This window comes from Ranitomeya imitator, chromosome 3 (genome assembly GCF_032444005.1).
Source record: "Ranitomeya imitator isolate aRanImi1 chromosome 3, aRanImi1.pri, whole genome shotgun sequence".
NCBI classification, from domain to species: Eukaryota; Metazoa; Chordata; class Amphibia; order Anura; family Dendrobatidae; genus Ranitomeya; species Ranitomeya imitator.
The window spans coordinates 45245387-45263165 of record NC_091284.1 but is presented as its reverse complement, the minus strand read 5'-3'; the positions used below and the strand labels follow the sequence as shown (position 1 = coordinate 45263165).

The 17779-nt window shown below is 48.8% G+C and overlaps 1 protein-coding gene across 7 annotated transcripts in view; it reads left to right on the top strand.

Annotated features, from left to right (window-relative positions):
• Positions 1-6284: 6284 nt before the first annotated feature.
• The window catches only part of SYNJ1 (synaptojanin 1), a 72894-nt gene continuing 61399 nt past the window's right edge, over positions 6285-17779 (top strand). For 4 of the 7 annotated variants that reach the window (XM_069760855.1, XM_069760852.1, XM_069760849.1 and 1 more), the window contains exons 1-2: positions 6318-6401; positions 8707-8856. In XM_069760855.1, coding sequence (XP_069616956.1) covers positions 8733-8856 — 124 coding nt within the window. In that variant the 5' untranslated portion in view covers positions 6318-6401; positions 8707-8732. Of the gene's footprint in view, positions 6402-8706; positions 8857-17779 lie in introns of all 7 variants that reach the window. The other 3 variants (XM_069760854.1, XM_069760850.1, XM_069760851.1) reach the window with 2 other exon arrangements.

Genomic DNA, 17779 nt, shown 5'->3' with positions numbered 1-17779 from the left:
TGGGGCACGTGCCCGCGATCAGGAGTTGCTGCGGGTTGGACGCTGCGTACTTGTGCAGAGTACAGATGTTACAGCATAGTGGATGGGGTTTCAAGAAATCACATGTCCACTATGTGTCCTGAGACGCCTACGGTTCACCCACGGAGACGGACATTAGGCGCTTCTATCAGATCCGCAGTATGTGTATTTCTAATCTAGTCTCCTCAATAGACATGTCACCCGTATAACATATTGGACGCGGTGAATCCACACGGTTCAGTGATCAGAGGAGTCACGTGTGCTCAGAAGACGGCAGCGGACATGTGCTGCGTCCAAACCGCTGCCACTTTAAGATCATGGGAACGTAACAATATGGTATAACAAAGCCCCGCAGATGGCGTGGGGTCGCCGCTAGTTGCCCATGGTCACCGCACTTTAGGTTTCCCCAGCTCAGTACATTATGTGGTAACGTAAATGGGATCATTCAAAATTACAACTTTTCCTGCAAAGAACAAGCCCTGATGGCGATGTCAGCCTGTCAGGCAGGGCCGGTTTTAGACAAAGTGGGGCCCTGGGCAAAATTTTAAAGTGGGGCCCGAAATGCTCACATATTGCACTGTCACACTAAAACATTTCTGTTGTATTTACATGTGCTGAGTACAGGCCGCTAATTAACGAGTGCGATCGACAATATTGAAGTCATTCAACGCTTGTTTCCCGGCCTCTTTACGGTATGTTTACACGTTCAGTAATTGGCAGCGCTTTGGACGCAGCACATGTCCGCTGCCGGCTATTGAACGCAGATGAATCCGCATGTGGTCATTGAACCGCGCAGCAGCCTGAAAAGACAAGCGGATAGGGAAAAGACAAGTAAACGTACGATTCAAAAGAGATATAAATCAAATTTAAAAGGTTGCTTGAAATTTCAGTACCTGTAAAATCAAAAAACATACAATTTAACAGTAAAATTAATGTACAAAAATAGACAAACACACAGTATATAAAAGTACAAAAAGTACTGCTCAATATGTATGAATACTTGTCCAGGGCTGGGAGTGCCAAATTGTTCAAATTGTAACTATATCAAGTGGAATTGGAATTATAGAAAATTACGTTGGAAGTTGTAATAAAAAGTCTATTGTTGCTTCCTCTTGATGGTGTAAGCCTTATTCTGATAGCCGGTGGTAGAAATACAGCAATGATTTGTAAATCCAAAGATGAGGTTTCTTGAAGATTGTGAAGTGTTATAATCCAGGTTAATTAACTATGCTGAACGAGAGTAAAACAAAGAAGAAAAAAAAAAAAATATATGAATGTAGGCCATCATGTGAGAAAGAAACCGTGTGGAGATGGTGATGAGAAACCATGAGAAGTTGTGCTGGCCTTAATTCCTAATTGGTTTAAAAAGTCAAATTCCTTCCTCCGGAGATAGCGATTGATCTTGAAGCATATTTCAATTGTAAAGTAGACGTTTGGGTCCAGTGATAAGTTATCCTGGCCTGTGAAATTTCTCGAGTAATGTGACGTAATGACTTCCTTTTCCTGGGTCCCGGCCGATCAGAAGAGCTCCGGTGGGTTTCCCAAGAGTCACTGGCCCTGCCACCATCTCCCGGCCCCTCGACCTCTTCTTACCAGCACATGTGTGCAGCTCCTTTTGTTTCCGTTTAGCGTCGCTCTCCCTTCTATCTTTATCCAAGGGATGTTTATACTCCTGGGTCTTGGTTTCTTTTGATCCGGAGGTGAAAGAACCTTTACTTGTATTCTTTTCCAAGCCTGCTTGTGTGGCCATGTTGTAGGACGTCATCTTCACTGCACACAAAGGAGCTGGGGCACGGGCTCTCACCCTGTCTAATGTTTAAATAAAAGTTCTTTCTTTGATAAATCCATTTCTTTCTTCTTCTTAATCATTGCTGGCATGGTCCAGAATGTCTTCCAAGTATTTTATTCCAATTACGTCCACTTTTAAGCGGCCAAAGAAGCTTTTAATAGCGGATTTACAAGAGCTCCTGTAAAACAAGTCTGCTCCTGGCCCCTGCAATCCATGCCCCCCATCCATACAGGGGATTTCTTCTTCTGAAACTTGGAGCCTCTCTCCTAGTTCTTTTGCTTCTACATCAGCTGTGTTCCATTTTCATAGTTGATGGCATGATCACTTTCCCTCCCTAGGTCTTCACATTTTATGGTTCTTCTTCTGTTTCTTCCTTTGATTGAAACTTGGCGCCCTCTGCATCTACGAACTAAGAAGAAAACCTAGTAAACATCTGCTGCCCACTGAATACTATCAACCGAGCAGTTCATCACTTGTGCTGCAGACGGCATGGCGTTTAACCCCTTACCGACATGCGCCGTACATATACTGCTCTGCGGGAGGTGCGTTCCCCAAAGAGCAGTATATGTACGGCGCACCGATCACGCGGCCTCAGCTGAGTGCCGAAGCGATCGGGTGCGGGTGTCAGCTGTATGTGACACGACACCCCACAGCAATGCCCACAATCTGTGCTAGCGCCGATCGCGGGCTTTTAACCCCTCTGATGCCGATGTCAGTAGTGACAGCGGCACAGCGAAGCATAGAGCAGGGAGGAGGCTCCCTGCGCGCTTTCATCGGGACATCGCGATCGCATCGTAATGTCCTGATTGTCTCCATGGAGACCCCTGGCACCAAGATGGCCGCGGGGTCCATCCAGGTAATGCAGGGAAGGTGGCTTGCGAGCAGGGTCGTACTGGCCCACCGGAGAATTCTCCAGTGGGCCCAGGCACTAACACCTGCCGGCATATTGGCCAGCAACTGCCTAGGGCCCCCACTGCTCCAGGGCCCCCCCCCCAGCCAGTGGCATGTCGCTAATAGTGGCACACCCAACTGCTATGGGGCCCCTGAGTCAAGCGGAGCCCTCCCGGTGCCACAGAGCAGCAGCTGGAGACAGGAACCTGTCCCCGCTGCTAAAGAGAAATTAATATTCACGCTTCCCCATGCCCCCCATGGGCGTGGAGAGGAGTGATTATTCATTTCACATAACAGACAGTGTTAGCCGCAGACTGAGGCTAACACTGCCCACCAATGCTGCTGAATCGGGGCCCTGGAGGTGGGCCCCTAAAGGGCGGCGAACCCCGATTGCAATCCCTGCAACTTGGGACCATAGCAGAGCTGAAGGGATCCGACGCCATCCTCCTTCCTGCCCGGCACTTCCTGTCTGACATCATCATTCAGAGCAGCTGTTTCAGAGAGTAAGCTCTCGGGATGCGTTGTGGCTGCTGGGAACGTGCAGAGAGGTGAGTGGGTGCTGTGCGTGGTGCTGCGTGTGTGTGCCTCTGCCTGCGCACGCGTGCGTATTGGAGATTGGCAATGATGTGTGTGATGATGATGGTGGGTTTCCTGGGGAGGCAATGAGGGAGGTGGGGGAGGCGGCGATGATGGTGGTGGGGAAGGCAATGATGATGGTGGGGTAAAGGACAAAGATGGTGGATGAGAAGGTAGTGATGGAGGTGGTGAGGAGTACAATGATGGGGGTGGAGAGGGAGAACAATGAAGGTGGAGGGGGGGGCTGCATTATACCATATGAGGGGGCTACATTATAATTCTGTGGGGGGCTGCAATATGCCCTATGAGGGGGCTACAGTATATTCTAAGGGGGGCTGCATTATATTCTATGGAGGAGCTGCATTACATTTTGTGGGGTGCTGTATTATACCCTATGAGGGGGCTCCATTATATTCCATGATTGCGCTCCGTTATATTCTATGAGGAGAGCGCCATTATATTCCATGAGGGGGCTACATTATATTCTATGAGGAGGGCCCCATTATAGTCCATGAGGGGGCTCCATTATATTCCATGAGGGGGCTACATTATATTCTATGAGGGGGCTACATTATATTCTATGAGGAGAGAGCCATTATATTCCATGAGGGGGCTCCATTATATTCCATGAGGGGGCTCCATTATATTCCATGAGGGGGCTCCATTATATTCCATGAGGGGGCTCCATTATATTCCATGAGGGGGCTCCATTATATTCCATGAGGGGGCTCCATTATATTCTATGAGGGGGCTCCATTATATTCTATGAGGGGGCTACTTTATATTCTACGAGGGGGCTACATTATATTCTATGAGGGGGCTACTTTATATTCTACGAGGGGGGTACATTATATTCTATGAGGAGGGCCCCATTATATTCCATGAGGGGGCTCCATTATATTCCTTGAGGGGGCTCCATTATATTCCATGAGGGGACTCCATTATATTCTATGAGGGGGCTACTTTATATTCTACGAGGGGGCTACATTATATTCTATGAGGGGGCTACTTTATATTCTACGAGGGGGCTACATTATATGAGGGGGCTACTTTATATTCTACGAGGGGGCTACATTATATTCCATGAGGGGGCTACATTATATTCCATGAGGGGGCTACATTATAGTCTATGAGGGGGCTACATTATATTCTATGAGGAGGGCTGCATTATATTCTATGAGGAGGGCTGCATTATATTCTGTGCGGGGGCTACTTTATATTCTATGAGGAGGGCTGCATTATATTCTACGAGGGGGCTACATTATATTCTATGAGGAGGGCTGCATTATATTCTACGAGGGGGCTACATTATATTCTATGAGGAGGGCTGCATTATATTCTACGAGGGGGCTACATTATATTCTATGAGGAGGGATGCATTATATTCTACGAGGGGGCTACATTATATTCTATGAGGAGGGATGCATTATATTCTATGAGGGGGCTACTTTATATTCTATGAGGAGGGCTGCATTATATTCTACGAGGGGGCTACATTATATTCCATGAGGGGGCTACATTATATTCTATGAGGGGGCTACATTATATTCTACGAGGGGGCTACATTATATTCTGTGAGGGGGCTACATTATATTCTATGAGGAGGGCTGCATTATATTCTATGAGGAGGGCTGCATTACATTCTGTGAGGGGGCTACTTTATATTCTATTAGGAGGGCTGCATTATATTCTATGAGGGGGCTACATTATATTCCATGAGGGGGCTACATTATATTCTATGAGGGGGCTACATTATATTCTACGAGGGGGCTACATTATATTCTGTGAGGGGGCTACATTATATTCTATGAGGAGGGCTGCATTATATTCTATGAGGAGGGCTGCATTACATTCTGTGAGGGGGCTACTTTATATTCTATTAGGAGGGCTGCATTATATTCTATGAGGAGGGCTGCATTACATTCTGTGAGGGGGCTACTTTATATTCTATTAGGAGGGCTGCATTATATTCTGTAAGGGGGCTGCATTATATTCTGTGAGGGGGCTACTTTATATTCTATTAGGAGGGCTGCATTATATTCTGTAAGGGGGCTGCATTATATTCTGTGAGGGGGCTGCATTATATTCTGTGAGGGGGCTACATTATATTCTACGAGGGGGCTACTTTATATTCTATTAGGAGGGCTGCATTATATTCTATGAGGAGGGCTGCATTATATTCTGTGAGGGGGCTGCATTATATTCTGTGAGGGGGCTACATTATATTCTACGAGGGGGCTACATTACATTCTATTAGGAGGGCTGCATTATATTCTGTAAGGGGGCTGCATTATATTCTGTGAGGGGGCTACATTATATTCTACGAGGGGGCTACTTTATATTCTATTAGGAGGGCTGCATTATATTCTGTAAGGGGGCTGCATTATATTCTGTGAGGGGGCTGCATTATATTCTGTGAGGGGGCTGCATTATATTCTGTGAGGGGGCTGCATTATATTCTGTGAGGGGGCTACATTATATTCTATTAGGAGGGCTGCATTATATTCTATGAGGGGGCTACCTCATCCCCTGCTACATAATTAAGATGTGAACTACCTTATATTATACCCTGATATTAGCGCATTTTACCGCACAATTGGTGGTCTTGTATTTATTTCTATGTAGCTACATAGTGGGCCCCAAGAATGATTTTCTCTGGGGGCCCAGGCTGCTCCAGTCCGGCGTGCCTCTTTCCCTGCCGGTCAGATCCTGATGTCCAGGAAGCAAAAAAAAAAGCAAAAGCGCAAAACTGGAATCCTGCAGCTAGAGCAGCCCACATGTCCCTTTACCGGTGCCCCAGGTGTGCAGCGCTGACCGCCCGCTGCTGCAGTGTGACCGGCCACAGCTTTCCGCTTGTTGAAGAAATCCTGAATCCGGATTCAGCATCATTACTGCCCTCATTAAAGATGGCGGCCGATGCTGCATGACGTCATGACGAACGCTGCCTTACACAGAAACGTGGGGCGTGGTTACCAGACGTAGGTTAGATGAAGGGGGCGTGTTTTTCGTTGGATGAGGGCGTGGTCAGGGAGGTGTAAGCGCGCCCCCTGCGTCTGATACCTTGCGAGCGCAGGCCCGCGGCAAAGGAGCAGTGCGCGGTGATCTCCGGCAGCAGAGGACGTCTCCGGTACGTACCGAGCCCCGGCGTCCCGCCCTCCCCGGTGTGTCTGCACAGACCTCCCCGCCGGCCTTCCTTCCCTTTACACGCCTGACAGCTGTCACCTCAGCACCTGTAATGTGGAGCCGGGTGTAGCAGGCCCCTTCACTCCGCTGTCACGACGTCCTGACCTATATCGTGACAGCCACAGCCGGGCTCCTGACTCACTGACGCCTGTCATCGCGATCAGCACAGACGGCAGATAAAGATTGGGCGATTTTGATCGCTGTCAGTTATCATTATTATTGTTCTGGATCGTACTGGGGATAATTATTCTCCTCCCGCCCCCAGCCTGTCACCACAAGTGATTACACCGCTCCTCTCCACCTGTGGGAGCACTACAACTCTCAGCAAGCCACAACAATAACCACAGCTGCACCGCTGTCAGGGGCATGCTGGGAGTTGTAGTTCGGCACCTGTACAAGGACATAATTGTTTATCAGTCTCAACTGTTGCAAATCTGCATCTCCCAGCATGCTCCAATAGCCTGGTGGCTGCTGTGCATGCTGGGAGTTGTAGTTTCTCCTCATCTAGAGAGCCGCAGGTGGCAGATCCCTGGTGTACCAGGCTATAGCTGTGCGGCGGTCACCGGCCGGTCCTCATATAGCAGGTGTAGTGACCGGCGCGATCATGATATGTGCATTGGGAGGTTCTGCACCAGCTGGCTCATGTGTTGTGATCTGCTGACATGTTTGAGGTGCCGCAGCGTCCGACGCGTTTGTTGTGGAGGTGCCGCAGCCACTTATGCGTTTGTTGTGGAGGTGCCGCAGCGTCTGATGTTTGTTGTGGAGGTGCTGCAACCACCGACGCGTTTGTTGTGGAGGTGCCGCAGCCACCGACACGTTTGTTGTGGAGGTGCCGCAGCATCCGACGCGTTTGTTGTGGAGGTGCCGCAGCCACTTATGCGTTTGTTGTGGAGGTGCCGCAGCGTCCGATGTTTGTTGTGGAGGTGCCGCAGTGTCCGACGCGTTTGTTGTGGAGGTGCCGCAGCCACTTATGCGTTTGTTGTGGAGGTGCCGCAGCGTCTGATGTTTGTTGTGGAGGTGCTGCAACCACCGACGCGTTTGTTGTGGAGGTGCCGCAGCCACTTATGCGTTTGTTGTGGAGGTGCCGCAGCGTCCGATGTTTGTTGTGGAGGTGCCGCAGTGTCCGACGCGTTTGTTGTGGAGGTGCCACAGCCACTTATGCGTTTGTTGTGGAGGTGCCGCAGCGTCTGATGTTTGTTGTGGAGGTGCTGCAACCACCGACGCGTTTGTTGTGGAGGTGCCGCAGCCACCGACGCGTTTGTTGTGGAGGTGCCACAGCATCCGACGCGTTTGTTGTGGAGGTGCCGCAGCCACTTATGCGTTTGTTGTGGAGGTGCCGCAGCGTCCGATGTTTGTTGTGGAGGTGCCGCAGTGTCCGACGCGTTTGTTGTGGAGGTGCCGCAGCCACTTATGCGTTTGTTGTGGAGGTGCCGCAGCGTCCGATGTTTATTGTGGAGGTGCCGCAGTGTCCGACGCGTTTGTTGTGGAGGTGCCGCAGCCACTTATGCGTTTGTTGTGGAGGTGCCGCAGCGTCCGATGTTTGTTGTGGAGGTGCTGCAGCCACCGACACGTTTGTTGTGGAGGTGCCGCAGCATCCGATGTTTGTTGTGGAGGTGCCGCAGCCACCGACGCGTTTGTTGTGGAGGTGCCGCAGCCACCGACGCGTTTGTTGTGGAGGTGCCGCAGCCACCGACGCGTTTGTTGTGGAGGTGCCGCAGCCACCGACGCGTTTGTTGTGGAGGTGCCGCAGCCTCCGACGCGGTTTGTTGTGGAGGTGCCGCAGCCTCTGACGCGGTTTGTTGTGGAGGTGCCGCAGCCTCCGACGCGGTTTGTTGTGGAGGTGGCGCAGTAGCTGAGACCTGAAATGTGTAACATGAAATTCTGCAGCAGCTGATATAATAGAATATAATACCCCTTCCCCGCTGTGTGACCGGAATGTGGCTCCCATATAGTTGTTGTATCCCCTGATAGCCTTACTGCTGGAGATCAGTCTATGTTCGCTGCATGTAAGAGGTCAAGTCATTGTAAGCAAGCGGCGGTCTAACGGGGACTGGCTGTGCTGATTTTGGCCAGATATCTTCTACTCATGCCCCCTTCCTGCATCGGTCCCATTTTTTTTTTTTTTCCTCCCGCCCCGGTCCCATTTTTTTTCCTCCCGCCCCTCTCTCTATTATGTGCGATGCTGATATATAATAATTTTGCTTCCTTTAGTCTTATTTCTGCAGTGTGACTTCTCGTTGTCTCTCTAGGTCTTATTTCCCCGTCTTGCAGAACCATGGCGTTTAGTAAAGGATATAGGATTTTCCACAAGCTGGACCCCCCTCCGTACAGCGTGATGGTGGAGGCTCGAAACAAGGAGGAATGTCTGATGTTCGAGTCCGGAGCGGTGGCCGTTCTCTGTGAGTCGCCAATTACCGATTATTGCAGATGCAGCAGAGCTATTGTGGTTACATGCAGTAGAGCGGAGTCGTGTGGTATCTGAGATTTACACAGGACTGCCGGTATGGATGAATACATTGTGGTCCTGGAGGTGAAGGGACCCTGGATTCTTTCATATGGTCCCTGCATTTCCAGACAGTTAGATCTCATAGTGCGATGCATAAACAATCGGCAAATAACTTTATTTATAAATTACAATTGCAGGAATTGGAGGTGAAGCGGGGGCCAGTCTGGGGCCAATCTTTGTGTGCGTCTCTGCTGCTGTTTCCTATCTGCCAACTGCACACAGTCATATCAGAGAGCTATTGGACAGTGACAGGTGCAGTGGTTGCTTGGAGGAAGGACAATGAAGTTCCAGCACCTATAATGCTGGCAGAATGCTGATGAAAATGGTTGATAATCAGGACAGTTCATAGATCTATTAGACTACTGTGTGCATTAAAAGCAGATTTATTGTTGGAGATGAGGCCAGAAAGGCCTCTTTAGGGTTAATATTACGGACAGGTGCACATTAGAAGCTGTCATTGTGCAGTAGTGAACATTGGAGCACTCTCGTTTCGCCCGACATCTGCGCATTTTAATGGCTTGGTTGCAATGTATTGAGGTTCCCTGCAGAATGATAGGAGCTGCACTGCCAAGACATGGCCGCCTGCTTCTCCCAGGCCCCTCTGTGTCGCCCCCTGTAGGATGCAGCTTGGGAGTGATTTTAATTTCCAGTATCGAAGATGATGCAAAAAAAACTGTCTAAACCCAAGATAACCCCCATGTAGAGACGGTGCAGACGGACGGACTGCGGATATTGTGCTCTGAATCGTGTGGTCATCCTGCGCTGGACGAAGTTCTGTCTGTGTCTTGGCTGAGAGATTTTTCTGGTGTCTTATGTGTCGTCTCGTCTGTGGTTGTGGACTCCAAGGAGAGACAGGAAGAGTCCAGCCTGGGCCCCATTCTCGCTTGTTTTCCCTTTATCATGTACACCAGGGACAAGCTGCAGCTGCATCCCCCTCCTCCCTGCTTCTGTGTTTACAGACGCACAACTAGAGCACTGAAAGGGGTAGGAGAACTACAAGTGACCGAGATGCCACTATCGGCAAGGAAATTGCATTGCAGTTTCATGTAGTATAAAGGACACGAGCCACAAAACCAGCTAAGCTCAACCTACAATACATCCTCAACGTTTACAGAATAAGCTATACTCCACTCCCATGGACTCAATGGTATTCCTTCTCTTGTGCCTTGTCAATCTTTGTACGACCGACCTCCTGATATACAGCGCTGAGCTTAATATTAGGCTGATACTTCCTGATCTGGTAACGATTGATTTAGTCTCACTATTATCATTATTGGAATGACTGATAACACAGGATCCGCTATTCACAGCTCACCTCCTCCTCCTGTACAATGACTGACTCCTCTATATACAGTAGATAACACAGGATCCACCATTCACAATAGGTGATGTCACAGCTCACCCCCTCCTCCTGTACAATGACTGATATCACCTCTATATACAGTAGATAACACAGGATCCATCATTCACAATAGGTGATGTCACAGCTCACCCCCTCCTCCTGTACAATGACTGATATCACCTCTATATACAGTAGATAACACAGGATCCATCATTCACAATAGGTGATGTCACAGCTCACCCCCTCCTCCTGTACAATGACTGATATCACCTCTATATACAGTAGATAACACAGGATCCATCATTCACAATAGGTGATGTCACAGCTCACCTCCTCCTCCTGTACAATGACTGATATCACCTCTATATACAGTAGATAACGCAGGATCCACCATTCACAATAGGTGATGTCACAGCTCACCTCCTCCTCCTGTACAATGACTGATAACACCTCTATATACAGTAGATAACACAGGATCCACCATTCACAATAGGTGATGTCACAGCTCACCTCCTCCTCCTGTACAATGACTGATAACACCTCTATATACAGTAGATAACACAGGATCCACCATTTACAATAGGTGATGTCACAGCTCACCTCCTCCTCCTGTACAATGACTGATAACACCTCTATATACAGTAGATAACACAGGATCCACCATTCACAATAGGTGATGTCACAGCTCACCTCCTCCTCCTGTACAATGACTGATGACACCTCTATATACAGTAGATAACACAGGATCCACCATTCACAATAGGTGATGTCACAGCTCACCTCCTCCTGTACAATGACTGATAACACATCTATATACAGTAGATAACACAGGATCCACCATTCACAATAGGTGATGTCACAGCTCACCTCCTCCTCCTGTACAATGACTGATGACACCTCTATATACAGTAGATAACACAGGATCCACCATTCACAATAGGTGATGTCACAGCTCACCTCCTCCTCCTGTACAATAACCCCCTCACATATCGTTGAACATACGCACAACTCTCTCCCGTAGAAGTGAATGGGTCGGCTCCGGCCTGTTGCTCCCTACGTTCGGTGTAGCTGCAGTCTTACAGATGACGCGGTGATCAGTTTTCCCCCCCGGTGATCAGTTTCCCCCTCGGTTTCCTCCGCTTGTTCCTGTTCTGGTGAGCTATTGGTGTCACTCTCTCGGTCGCTGACGTTCAGTTTTTCTTCTTCTTCTCCGTATGTTCCGGACATTGCACCATCACACATTGCTGAGCGATCATGTCTGTGGATTTCTCTAGTTGCCTGGTCCAGGACATGGAGTCCTGTGGGGTCTCCGCTCCCAGCAGTAGATGTACACTGGTGGTTTGTCCTCTTGTCACAAGGTGGAGTTTTCTTTCCTATACACTGGCTGCTTTATATAATGGGAGAGCCGGTGGGCATCACTGCAACCCTCCCCGAGACACAGAGCGATATAATGGGGTACAGTGGGTAAGTGCACGAGGTGCGGGTAACCCATTCTGGCGTTTGCACCATAAGTGTCTGCTTATCACTGTGATATGACTGATCAGCGGGGCATGATTGCCGGGACCCCCATAATCAGTAGGACCGCAAACAGTGATTCTTGGGTAAACAATCCACTTTCTAAAATGTTTAATGGAGGGCAGCCCCCGTCCATGGGCTCATTAGGGCACATGGATGTCATAGAGGAGGGGGCCCAAAATGGAAAGCTGCTAACAGGTGGCGGACTTGGTCCATCCAGATATTACACCTTTTTAGGACGAATATAAAAAAAATTGTGTAATATTTGCTACCTATACGAAAGTCCTTTTTGTTGTGATGGTCTGTGCCATTTTTGAACTTATGTATGACATGCCCTTCTAATTGTCTGTGCCCCTCCATCCGGCACGCTTGTCTATAAATGGCGATAGTTCTCAATGTGAACAAATACATCACTCGGCCTCGTCTGCTCAAACAAAATGCACCTTACCCCCTGCGCACCTTCCCACCTGGCTCGATGGGAAGGTGCGCCCCACCATATGCCGCCATCTTACTGACTGTCGTGGATGGCACAGATGTCTGGGCGGTCAAAAGTCTGTGGCTTAAAGGGGGTCGTATCAACGTCAAACGGTTAAAATTGCAAAGTGCTTGTAAAAACCAGCAACATTTCAAGCTACTTCCTATTAAAAGTCCTCTCCGTTCTCAAGAACAGGTCTGTATTTTTTAATTTAATTTTTTTAATTTTTTTTTTTTTTACAGCTGGTTGCCAAGTTTACCGGCCACCGCTGCAGGATATCAGAAGTAGCCGGTCTCCTAGGCAAAGAGTATGACTAGATCCTATTGGCTTCAGTGTTCTCTGCTTGTAGCATTAGAGAGTTAACAGTTCTGACAACTATCCTCAGGAGCGCACCGACTCCCAGCAAGGCACAGGCTGGGGAGAACTGTGCTCCTGATGCACCATTTTGCTGGGGTCCAACTATATAGAGCCATTACAAACAGAGGGATCTATTTCCAGTGTTTATTTCTGTTAATGTTGATGATTATGGCTTACAGCCAATGAAAACTCAAAAGTCATTATCTCAGTAAATTAGAATACTTTATAACACCAGCTTGAAAAATGATTTTAAAATCCGAAATCTTGGCCTACTGAAATGTATGCTCAGTAAATGCACTCAATACTTGGTCAGGGCTCTTTTTGCATCAATTACTGCATCAATGCGGCGTGGCATGGAGGCGATCAGCCTGTGACGCTGCTGAGGTGTTATGGAAGCCCAGGTTGCTTTGATAGCAGCCTTCAGCTCGTCTGCATTGTTGGGTCTGGTGTCTCATCTTCCTCTTGACAATACTCCATAGATTCTCTATGCGGTTAAGGTCAGGCGAGTTTGCTGCCAATCAAGCCCAGTGATGCTGTTGTTTGTAATCCAGGTATTGGTACTTTTGGCCGTGTGGACAGGGGCCAAGTCCTGCTGGAGAATGACATTTCCATCTACAAATGAAATGCAAAATTTTCTTTCATCTGAAAACAACACCTTGGACCCCTGACAACAGTCCAGTTCTTTCTCCTTGGCCCAGGTAAGACGCTTCTGGCGTTGTCTATTGGTCATGAGTGGCCGACACAAGGAATGTGACACTTGTAGTCCATGTCCTGGATACGTCTGTGTGTGGTGGCTCTTGACGCAATGATTCCAGCAGCAGTCCACTCCTTGTGAATCTCACCCACATTTTTGAATGACCTTTTCTTATCAATCCTTTATAGGCTGCGGTTATCCCGGTTGCTTGTGCACCTTTTTCTACCACACTTTTTTCCGTCCACTCCACTTTCCATTAATCTGCTTGGATACAGCACTCTGTGAACAGCCGGCGTCTTTAGCAATGACCTTTTGTGGCTTACCCTCCTTGTGGAGTGTGTCAATGACCGTCTTCTGGACATCTGTCAGGTCAGCAGTCTTCCCCATGATTGTGGAGCTACTGAAACAGACTAAGGGACCTTTATAAACGCTTAGGAAGCCTTTGCAGGTGTTTTTTGTTAATTATTCTAATTTACTGAGATAATGACCGGGAATATGCAGCTGACGGCAGGACCAGCTCCTGACCAGTGAGGATCCTCTGATCGCTGCGATGAAAGGACAAGTCCCATCTGTAATGTACCGTGCCTTTAACCCTAGGAAATGTACACAGTTGTGTTCAGACCTTCCAGGAGCCTTGTGACAGTGACCCGGACCCCGGCCCTCGGCTTCGTCTGGTCTGTATGGTATAGATGTTATTAGTGGGTATACACAAGGACGAGTGTTTCTGCTGCTGTTCCGTCTCCTGTCGGCACTTGCAATAATATTTCCATTGTAGGGATTATCTGGTGACATCCCTGTGCCAGTCTTCACACGCACAGCGGCCCGTGGTGGCACAGCGCAGACACAGTCCAGACCTGGCCCGTGGCGTTATACCCCAGGCTCTGACCTGAATGAGATCTAGCGTAGTGACACGTGTCAGCTATTTACTAATCATAGGACGTCCCGAGGCAGGAGGACATATAGAAATTAGCCTGTCGCTTAACGGGACCGCTCCCCTGACCGTCCCCCCACCGGCTCCTATAGCAGTATTCTCCAACTTTACTTTATTCTGAGGAGGTAGTTAATGTGCAATGATACTTTTTTTTTTTTTTTAATTGTTTTAACAATTGTGATTTTATTATGCTAATTCGGTGAGTTGTCGCTCCCCCTGGATTAATCGCAACCTCCGGATAGGCAGCCTCCCTACAATCCTGGCGTGGTAGGACTGCAGGAAACTCTGCGCACATGGACAGCGTGGTTGTGCTCAGTCCTCCAGTCTGGGAAAAGAGGCGCCCCACTGGGATGGTCCTGCCTGCACCGTAAAGTACTGGTACCACACTTTTTTTTTTTTTTAATGAAAAAGAGCTTTACTCACCCACCCCTGGTCCAGCTCTGATTATCCACCAAGGCTTCCAGTCTTATCGGTAGCGCTCAGTATTTGGCTGCAGTGAGGACAATAATGGAGACAGTGAGCAACGTTTGAGAATGAACACTGGACCTGGGGAGGGGGAGTAAAGTTCAGGTATATAATTTGTTTAATTTTTTTTTATTTTTTTTTTTGCAAACAAGCTGCTGCCTAGAAACAGGGGTTTTCGGGAACTGGAATCCCAACTTTTACAGATTGATACCATTGAAGGGAATGAGGCTCCGTTGCAATACCACAAACAATCTGTAGACTTGGTCTTGGCGTGACACTTTTTTTTGTCTATTTCTAATCATGGATGAGCCCTGTTAAGACTCATTTTTGGCCAGCTGCTATTTCGTTGCACTTTTTTTTTTCAATGGGTAGAGGACAAGCCTCTGCCAGACCCCTCTGGCTGCAACTTTTCTTCGTGATGTGGATAAGACATGATGAAATCCAACATGCCTGATCCTTCTTCTGCTGGTTATTGGACGTCTGGTTCAGACGATGTTGGGAACTGTCCAGATCAGGACAGATCGTCTTCTTCTCTGTGCAGCTCGTGTCCATCATGGATGATAATATAATTATAAGCTATAATCATTAATAATAGGATGATCTGCAGGCGGCGCACCTACACGGGAGGAAGTGAGGGGGAGGAAGCTGCAGATCTGTAAGGTCACTGAGCAGAGAGGTAATTACTTGTGGATATGGATCTTACTAATAGAAATGATGATTGTTGCCTCCTGGAGACCCTCCATGGGAAGTACATAACTATGCAGAGGGCACAGGCGGCCCCTCCATCCAGAGCGGTGCTGTATATAGGATTCTGTGCAGCCTGAGGCCAGGTGCCGAGCGCTCACCGCCCATAATGGCTGGTAATAATCTAATGTACTGTAATCGCTGTGCAATTACTCCTCGTATCCAGCTCCGGTCGCTCAGACGGCACTTCTGCTGGAGACTTCCGTATAGAATGGGGAAAGAGGTCAGGCAGCCAAATATTCTCCCTCCCCCCCAACCATACCATCGCAGCGCTGCCTCTGATCCAAGACTCCCAGGAAATGCCGCTACATTTGATCAAGCCTAGCGCTAAGGACGATGCCGCCGATATCCATTGGCGAAGAAGCGCACAGTCAACCATCAGCCGGTCCTCATTGTGTGCTCAATACAGGGAAGGGGAATAAAGAGGCCGACAAACGTCTCTGATCCTGCAGGAGCTAAGGATCGGGCATATTCACATCCAACATGCCCGATCTTTATTTTTCCCTCAATATCTCCATATGTAAATCGGTCTGGAAGTGCATCTGGGATGTGTCCGTACACTTGATAGAATCAGCTCAAGGTCATGACATGGCCCCGCTGCACTTTTAGCCTGATTTGCATATGGCTTCTACACTAATTTGTTATATCTGGCACACTGGATCGCCTTAAAAAAAAAAAAATGGAATTAATGGAAGACAAGCACCTATACACCCACACCAGTACTTCCATGTGTAAAAGCCAAGGTGCTGATTTCTGGAGAGCCCATCAATCACGAGAACGAGGCCCCTGTGTCCCTTGTTGAAATTTAAAGATGGCAGAGTACAGCATTTAGCCACGTTCATAATGAATGGAGAACAAAGGACCCCGGCTCTCAAGATGTTCCATCCATTGTGTTTTCTCCTAGAAATAATGGGATTATTAATCCTCTCCAGAATACAGGCAGTGTAAAGGTACCTTCACACATAACGATATTGTTAACGATATCGTTGCTATTTGTGACGTAGCAACGATATCGTTAATGAAATCGTTATGTGTGACAGCGACCAACGATCAGGCCCCTGCTGGGAGATCGTTGGTCGCTGAATAAAGTCCAGAACTTTATTTCGTCGCTGGACTCCCTGGAGACATCGCTGGATCGGCGTGTGTGACACCGATCCAGCGATGTCTTCACTGGTAACCAGGGTAAACATCGGGTAACTAAGCGCAGGGCCGCGCTTAGTAACCCGATGTTTACCCTGGTTACCATGCTAAAAGTAAAAAAAAACAAACAGTACATACTTACCTACAGCCGTCTGTCCTCCAGCGCTGTGCTCTGCTCTCCTCCTGTACTGTCTGTGAGCCGGAAAGCAGAGCGGTGACGTCACCGCTCTGCTTTCCGGCTCACAGACAGTACAGGAGGAGAGCAGAGAAGCAGAGCGCAGCGCTGGAGGACAGACGGCTGTAGGTAAGTATGTACTGTTTGTTTTTTTTTACTTTTAGCATGGTAACCAGGGTAAACATCGGGTTACTAAGTGCGGCCCTGCGCTTAGTTACCCGATGTTTACCCTGGTTACCGGCATCGTTGGTCGCTGGAGAGCGGTCTGTGTGACAGCTCTCCAGCGACCAAACAGCGACGCTGCAGCGATTCGGATCGTTGTCGGTATCGCTGCAGCGTCGCTAAATGTGAAGGGGCCTTTAGGATGCACAAGACGTATCCCCGAGGCTCGTAGCATTCCTGCCATGGAGTCGTACACTCAGTAGATCCTCCCGATTCGTTAATTGACGTGTACCTATTAATAAATTGGGTGTATCATACTCCAGCGAATGCACCAACCATGGAGTCGGTATAAAATGGACCGGCTATGACTCCTAAAATATCTAATACATTGGATGCAGTAGTTCAGTGCAGGATGTGCTGTAAATGTTTTCATAAATATTGGGGAAAGTTATTAAATGTCAAATAGATGTCTGTTCTGATCTGAGGATCGCGGCTTTTAGTTGATATGAATCTGTGGTGCACTTTATGTACAGACACTGTGGAGTCTGGGGGGGGCCGCTGTGGAGTCTGGGGGGGGCTGCTGTGGAGTCTGGGGGGGGCTGCTGTGGAGTCTGGGGGGGGCTGCTGTGGAGTCTGGGGGGGGCCGCTGTGGAGTCTGGGGGGGGGGGCCGCTGTGGAGTCTGGGGTGGGGGGGCCGCTGTGGAGTCTGGGGGTGGGGGGGCCGCTGTGGAGTCTGGGGGGGGGGGGCCGCTGTGGAGTCTGGGGGGGGGGGGCCGCTGTGGAGTCTGGGGGGGGGGCCGCTGTGGAGTCTGGGGG